The sequence below is a fragment of the Carassius carassius genome, chromosome 36 (genome assembly GCF_963082965.1).
Source record: "Carassius carassius chromosome 36, fCarCar2.1, whole genome shotgun sequence".
NCBI lineage: Eukaryota > Metazoa > Chordata > Actinopteri > Cypriniformes > Cyprinidae > Carassius > Carassius carassius.
The window spans coordinates 4,345,813-4,354,518 of record NC_081790.1 but is presented as its reverse complement, the minus strand read 5'-3'; the positions used below and the strand labels follow the sequence as shown (position 1 = coordinate 4,354,518).

The 8,706-nt window shown below is 38.6% G+C and overlaps 1 protein-coding gene across 1 annotated transcript; it reads left to right on the top strand.

Annotated features, from left to right (window-relative positions):
* Positions 1-717: 717 nt before the first annotated feature.
* On the top strand, positions 718-2,145 carry LOC132116964 (prostate stem cell antigen-like). The gene is made up of 5 exons (XM_059525887.1): positions 718-826; positions 917-1,036; positions 1,317-1,448; positions 1,629-1,736; positions 1,857-2,145. The coding sequence occupies exons 1-5, from the start codon at positions 778-780 to the stop codon at positions 2,045-2,047; spliced, it is 600 nt and encodes a 199-aa protein (XP_059381870.1). The 5' UTR covers positions 718-777; the 3' UTR covers positions 2,048-2,145.
* The last annotated feature ends 6,561 nt before the right edge of the window (positions 2,146-8,706 follow it).

The window sequence follows — 8,706 nt, the reverse complement described above, 5'->3', positions numbered from 1 at the left end:
GAAGATATAATGATGCTCATATAGGAATCATACTTTACTAAAAGCAAAATATAGGAGATCTTATAAAATATTTAGGAGTATAAATATGTAAAACAGTGTGTGCAGGTGAAAATCATGCTAATGAACTACATCAATTGTAATCCTTTAACATTTAAGTGAAAAGATCATAGAAACTAATATTGACCTTGTGTTTCAATAACACTCCATCCTCACCAATGAAATGTACACTCTTAAAAATAAAGGTGCTTCACGATGCCAAGAACAGAAAGAACATTGCTGTTTTACAAAAGGTTTTTGAGGCAAGATTTTTCGGATTATAAAAAGGTAATAAAAGATGGTTCTTTAAAGAAACGTTGACTGAATGCTTCTTTGTGGAACCAAGAATGGTTCTTCTGTGCCATTGCTTTGAAGAACCTTTAAAACACCTTTATTTTTAAGGGTGTAGGCAATACCTGAATCACTCAACAATGTATGTATGACTTCTGCAGAACATAAAAAAGATTATTTAAGGAATAATGGAGCACAGACAACATTGAACCCATGGCTTTCATTTTTTTGACAAACTCACTTTAAGATTTGGTAGGATGGTTGGTTTAAGTAGTTATAATTCATTAAACCTCCCTTTATAATTAAATGGCAAGTAAATGATGTAAGCTAAAGTTTCATTTTCTAGTAATGTCTACTTTAACCTTTCATTTTCTCATAAAGACCCTCCCCTTTGAAAAGCTATAAATGAGCACTGAAACAGGTGTCACTTCATTCAGCTCCTGATCAACGATGGATCTGCAAATCTCAGCTTTTCTTCTGTTCCTTCTGTTCACTGCAGGTACAAAAACAAATTGTGTTTGTAACGTTTCTGGATACAAATACAGATCACTAACATCTCTCTCTCTCTTTCTGTGTTTTATTTCTAAAGGACACTCTCTCAGCTGTTATGTGTGCTCAGGTCTGTTGGGTTCTTGTGCAATTCAAAATATAAAAACATGTCCCAGTGGACTTTCGAAGTGCATGAGTTCAACAACGGTAGTAAATTTTGGTAAGTACAATATGATGGATTGAAATTCACTGATAACTGATGGAGATGCTGGTGTTTTTTTTACTGCTGCTGCTACACTTGAAATGTTACGTCGAACTGCTGAATTCCTCACAGAATTTATGATTTTAATCACAGAATATTCTATTTATATTTCTGTTACTTAATTTGTTTCTCTCAGTTTTTTATGCACAATATAATTTGTATTCAAATTGAATTAACTGAGATTGTATCAAATGGGAAAATGTGTTAAACTGGCCTACCTGAATCATTCATGTTTTAGGTGGCACCGGTACTAAAGTGAAGGTTAAAGACTGTATTGCGGACTGTGTAAGTGGATCTATGAACATCGGTGTTGCAAAGACATCATTTGCGTGCTGTAACACAGACCGGTGTAACGTCAATGACGCCCCAGGTATCATGCTTTACTGACCATATGCAAAAAAAAAAAAAAAACAGGAAAAACTAATTAAACAATACAGAGTGCAGCTTGTCAGTTGTGAATTGATTTAAAGGAGCAGCTAACAGAGTGTTATTTCATTCGATGTTTATGTTTTACACAGAAGATAAGACAATGCATGTTTTTGTCCTGTAGATCCCTCTATTGTCCCCAACGGAAAGATGTGTTACTCCTGTGATGAGAAGAGCTGCTCAAACATACTGAAGTGTTCAGGGAGTGAAGACCGCTGCTTTAAAGCCTCAGGTGAGAATCTGGAAAAGAAACAAGTTATTATTTTTGTCTCTCTGATGTTTGAGATCACATACAGATCACATTTACCAGATTCCAGCTTAGACTAACCTCTCTTTTCTTTCTTTTCAACAGGGACTGTCGGTGGCCAGTCAACATTTGTAAAAGGCTGTATCTCTAAATCTATCTGTGATGCTGAAACATCGGTTAGAGATATTCAGGAAGCCTCATGTTGTTCAGGGAATCTGTGTAACGGTGCTCAGAGTGTCTCTCAGAGCTTCCTGTTCCTCTGCTGTTCTCTGCTCTCCTTCATCCTGCTCCACTGAATCCAGCAGATCTTCACATCTACAATCAGACACACTGCACTGAATATAGAGAGCTTGTATTTTCTCTGTAATGTGCATCTTTGGTGCGTTTCTATGAGTTTTTTCTGTGACATTCTGGTGTGACATATTATGAATTAAAACACTACATTTAATATAGCTCTACATGCTGTAAAAAAAAGTCATAAGTCATTACTACAAAAATGTTTTTTTATTGTTTTAATTCTTAAAATAAAAAAATATATGATCATTGTGTTCAGAACAAGCATGTGTGATAATGAATGAATTATTCAAACAAGATAAACTCTTCAAAAGTTTTTGTTTTTGTTTATATAACAATATCTGCATTCCCACTAAAAGGAATGCTGTTCGGTAACAGATCATAAAAGTAATAAAGGAAATATTTAGATAGGCCTATGTTGAGAAGTAATATTTAGCAAATACATTTGTCAATATTTTTCACTCAGTATATTTTATGTAGCTGCCCCCTAATAGTTGACTAAACAATAGTCGAGGAGAAGAGACAGCAAAAAAAGGGGTTAGTCAAATATCAACAAACTTGTGTTTCGAAAAATAAAGAAAACAAACACAAAGCAATTTCTGCCGTCTCTGTGAACTCGAGCGGGTCCCAAAAATGAACTGAAACTCTGCAGATAGAGTTGCCTCACTGACATTAGAAATATCTCTTTAGAAAGCTTGGATATAAATGTATAATTAAGGAATTAAAACATTCTAGGCAGGTGCGGTGGGAAAAAAATATCAAAACATATGGAGTAGCCTACAGTAGTAGCCTAAATGTTACATGTAAAGTGTTATTCAGTATAGGCTATTGCATTTTGGCAAAATATGGCTTAAATGATTGGCAAAATTATAATTGAAATAACAAAAGAAAAAACATATATACCATAAACAATGATGAAATTTAATTTGGGCAGGAGCACATGAATAATGACAGCAAAGCTTGCAACGCCATCCTGTGGAAAGACAGCTTTAATGTGAGAATAGAGAGATCAATAAATGATTTAAGCAGATAATAAATCATTCAGAACTAACGTTACAGTTTTAGGTTTTATAATATAGGGCAATATGACATTTTAATGTAATCGTTGAGATGGTGGCATTTAGTTTGCTTAAGCAAATGACCTTAGAACTTCCCTTTTAACTTTAGTTATTGACACAATATCTTGTTTCTGTTCATGCCAAGACACAAAATACATGCTTTTCTTGAATCAGCTGCAGAATGTTTGAGCCGATAAATGATCTGAAACTACTGATATTAGGGTTTAACCACTATAATTTTTTAAAGTCTGTTGTCTATACAATCAAATCTGTTTGACTCTTTCTTTGTCAGAGAGAAGCAAAAAAAGATGAGCTGGAGTCTTGACCTGAATATGTAATCGAGGAATGATTCTTGATCGGGGACACTTAAACATGTTTCAGTGTGTAATTGTATTTCTGTGGCTATTTCATACATTTTCATTTTTCAAAAATCAAAAAATGCATGATTGTCCCCAGCTCAAAAGAAAATGTTAATACTGACTGTAATAACGGCCACTTTAATAACGATAATAAAAAATTATAAATGACATGCAGTATAATGTGAGTTTATAGAACTTTACACTAACTTTAACACAAAGAACTTTAACACAAAATGGACTGCATTTTCAAGGTGGACATATTTTGGGGGGAGGGATATAATTTCATTGATTTTCATAGATGCATCTGATTAAGCATTGTACTTGTCCATCATTTCTTTGTACTATTTTTCATGTTTTCAAGTGTTTTTTCATGTTTTTTTTTTATATATAATTATGATTATATAATCATGGGCCTATTACCGTTCCAAGGTTTACCGTGAAAAAATTTCACGGTTACCGTTCCTGCGGTATGCGCTGTTTTCCATGTCTCCTCATTGACTGAAAGAGGAATCCCTCAGACTGAGTGAGAGTAAAACTGACCGCTCCTCCTCCTGTTGGTGCGAGCGGTCACAAATCAAAGAAAAAAATTTACCAATTCTACTGTTTCTAATGTTCTGTATATTACAAATACATTAACATTGAAGAGCTTCAATAAATATATAGTTTTTAATGTGTTGCATTATAATTGAGTGACAATAGGGGTAGACTGACGAAGTTTGAGACATGTGTACAGTTAAAATGCCTTAAATAAGAAACCCAAGCCGTGATTTTTTGCTACCCACATGTGTATTATTCTCTTTGATCATGGGAAGTTTGAAATGTGTGCGTCTGTCCATTCCGAAGATGTGTGCAAATGTTTTTGTTTTTTTTCCAAGGTGAGATTTTCATTTCAACATGTACCTTCCACAATCAAGAACTTTTCATTCTTTTAGGATTGAAAAAAACAACATTGATCATTGCCAACGTTACTATGTGCTCTAAAAAAATAGACATATTTTATGACTTTCAGGGGCGGACGGGCCATCTGGAGGTTCTGGAGAAGTCGGCCTGCTGGTTCATCATCAAAGAAAAAGTGTCAGATAAAATTACATCGGCAGCCGACAAAAGGGGGCGCTAATGAAATCTGTTTTTCCTTAAACTGCTGCACTGCCCGCAGTGTATTTTACAGGAGATACTCCTCGCTGCAGACAGTAGCGCGGTGACGTCACGTATGTACGTAAGTAATGTATATGTATTTACCGTAAATACGAGTGTGTGCCGTACTGAATGTCATTAATGCACATTTCCAGGTTCATTCTTTGGATGTTCGTAAGATATGGTGGATATGAGATATTACTTTTGTTTTCTTAAAAAATTGCGTTTACATTGCTTTTAATTGTAAGAATGCTTTGGTCCTAATCATAGAGAGTGTCATTGCAAATGTGTGCGATTTCAAACATTTATGACATGTTTTATGATATAGTATTCGAATGCTGGTCTTTCAAAGTCTTATTTTGCCTAAAATGAACCATTAAAGATGTCTTAAAATAGAGCAGAACGACTTTATTAATGGAAGTAATGCCATTGATGGTTGCATGCATTGCAAAAAAAATATCATATCTGTAATCTTTTTCATTAACATTATCAAAGATTAATAGATACTGTAACACATCTATTGTTCATTGTTAGTTCGTGTTAATTAATACATTTACTAGTGTTTACCAATGACACCTTATTGTAAAGTGTTACCTCTTAAATTTACCTTCATTTGTCTTTATATGACTTTTTGGGGACATTGTCAGTGAGAAGAAATTCAGAGAAGAGACCCACTTCATGTGGCTAGAGTATTGTAATTATCTGTTTTTCTTTCTATGACAGACTGTATAGCCAGGGCCGGCCCTGACCAATTTGCTGCCCTAGCCAAGATTTTACCTGGCGCCCCATGCATCACAGCCCATTTCACCCTGTCATTGTGTTCAAGATTTAGCATATATATATATATATATATATATATATATATATATATATATATATATATATATATATATATATATATATACACACACACACACACACACACATTACAGCAGAACTGTTTCCAACATTCATAATAAATCAGAATATTAGAATGATTTCTAAATGATCATGTGATAGACCGGATGTCACATGTGACACTGAAGAATGGAGTAATGATGCTGAAAATTCAGCTTTGCATCACAGAAATAAATGATAATTTAAAGTATAATAAATTGAAAACAAATTATTTTAAATTGTAATAATATATCAAAATATTTTTTGAGGATCCAAGATGGCGCCGCAAATGGCTGCTTCAGTGCTTGGCTCTCCAGTGTTTGTACTGTTTTTGTTCGTTTTTCCTGTTTTTTGTTTAACAAACACGATCAGTTTCACCAGGGATGAACTGCTGAACATTCGGCAGAACACACCACATGATATTTTTCCGGATTTCTATTATACAGACGTTTTACTGAACATTGTTATCGGAGGAGCAGCGGCGCTGATCAAGCGCTTCAGGACGCGCAGACGGGGAAAGCGAGCGGGAGCGCTCGTCAGACTCAGGAAGCGCGGATTTCGAACGCCGTTGCCTAGCATCCATCTCGCAAATCTCCGCTCTCTACCCAACAAAACGGACGAACTCCTTTTGCTCTCTCGGACAAATAAGGATTTCTCTCACTCTGCTGCTCTGTGTTTCACGGAAACCTGGCTGAATGACGCCATACCGGACAGCGCACTCCATCTGCCGGGCTTTCAGCTGTTCAGAGCGGACCGCGAAGCAGAATCAACGGGGAAATCGCGTGGCGGCGGGACATGCTTTTACATCAATGAACGGTGGTGTACAGATGTAACTGTATTAAAGAGGATGTGCTGTCCTGATCTAGAAACGCAGTTTATCAACTGCAAGCCGTTCTATTCGCCGCGGGAGTTTCACTCGTTCATTCTGGTTAGTGTTTACATCCCTCCTCAAGCGCAAGTAAGTCTGGCTTTACAGAAACTCGCTGATCAGATCACAGACACAGAACAACAACACCCGGACTCTGTTTTAATCATTCTTGGGGACTTTAATAAAGCCAATCTCTCCCGTGAACTGCCAAAATACAGACAGCATGTTACCTGTCCCACCAGAGACAGTAATATACTGGATCACTGTTACACCACAATAAAGGATGCATATCACTCTGTTCCACGAGCAGCTTTGGGACGTTCTGATCACTGTCTGGTTCATCTTATACCGACCTACAGGCAGAAACTAAAATCTGCTAAACCTGTAGTAAAGACTGTGAAGAGATGGACCAGCGAAACAGAGCAGGATTTACAATCTTGTTTTGACATCACAGACTGGAGCGTTTTTGAAGCTGCTACCGCCGATCTGGACGAACTCACGGAGACCGTAACATCCTATATTAGTTTCTGTGAGGATATATGCATTCCTACCAGGACTTATTTAACATTCAACAATGATAAGCCATGGTTTACAGTAAAACTCAGACACCTTCGTCAGGCCAAAGAGGATGCCTACAGAAATGGGGACAGGGTCTTGTACAATCAGGCCAGGAACACACTGAACAAAGAGATTAGAGCGGCTAAAAAGACCTACGCTAAAAAGTTGGAAGACCAGTTTACTTCCAACGACTCTACTTCAGTTTGGAGAGGACTGAGAGCCATCACAAACTACAAGACACCATCCCCTTGCACTGAGGCTAATCAACGACTTGCTAACGACCTGAATGAGTTTTATTGTAGATTTGAAACCCCCAACACCCACTCTGACCATCTCCCTACACAACCATTAACACCTCCTGCAATCCCCCTCTCCATACCTCCTGCTCTTCAAATCTGTGAAGATGATGTGCGCCAGGTCTTCAAGAAAAACAAAAGAAGAAAAGCACCAGGCCCAGATGGCGTTACACCAGCCTGTCTGAAAACCTGTGCTGACCAGCTGGCCCCCATCTTTTCACAGATCTTCAACAGATCTCTGGAGTTGTGTGAAGTACCTTCCTGCTTCAAACGCTCAACCATAATCCCCATTCCAAAGAAACCCAAGATAACAGGACTTAACGACTACAGACCTGTGGCTCTAACGTCTGTCGTCATGAAGTCGTTTGAAAAACTGGTTCTGGCTTATCTGAAGGACATCACTGGACCCTTACTGGACCCCCTGCAGTTTGCGTACCGAGCAAACAGGTCCGTGGATGATGCAATCAACATGGCATTGCACTTCATCCTGCAACATCTGGACAAAACAGGGACTTATGTGAGGATCCTGTTTGTGGACTTTAGTTCGGCTTTCAACACCATCATCCCAACAACCCTCCAGACCAAACTGACCCAGCTCTCTGTTCCTAGCTCTATCTGTCAGTGGATCACCAGCTTTCTGACAGATAGGCAACAGTTAGTGAGACTGGGGAAATTCATGTCAAACAGCTGCTCCACCAACACTGGTGCCCCTCAGGGATGTGTTCTCTCCCCTCTGCTCTTCTCCCTGTACACCAACGACTGCACCTCTAAAGACCCCTCTGTCAAGCTCCTGAAGTTTGCAGACGACACTACAGTCATCGGCCTCATCCAGGACGGTGACGAGTCTGCTTACAGACAGGAGGTTGAGCAGCTGGCTGTCTGGTGCAGTCTTAACAACCTGGAGCTGAACACGCTCAAAACAGTGGAGATGACTGTGGACTTTAGGAGAAACCCCCCTGCACTTTCCCCACTCACCATCATGAACAGCACTGTGACTGCAGTGGAGTCATTCAGATTCCTGGGAACCACCATCTCTCAGGACCTGAAGTGGGACAATCACATTGGCTCCTTTGTGAAAAAAGCCCAACAAAGGTTGTACTTCCTTCGCCAGCTGAGGAAGTTTAACCTGCCACAGGAGCTGCTGAAACAGTTCTACTCAGCCGTCATTGAGTCAGTCCTGTGTACTTCAATTACTGTCTGGTTTGGTTCAGCTACAAAATCAGATATCAGAAGACTACAGAGAACTGTTCGGACTGCTGAAAGGATTATTGGTGCTCCCCTGCCCACCCTCCAAGAACTGTACACATCCAGAGTGAGGAAAAGGACTCAGAAAATCACTCTGGATCCCTCACATCCAAGTCACCCCATCTTTGAACTTTTGCCATCTGGCCGGCGCCTCAGAGCCGCAAATACAAGAACAGCAAGGCACAAGAATAGTTTCTTCCCCCAGGCAATCTACCTCATGAACAGTTAAATGTTTCCCACTTAAACTTATGCAAAAATGTGCAATAT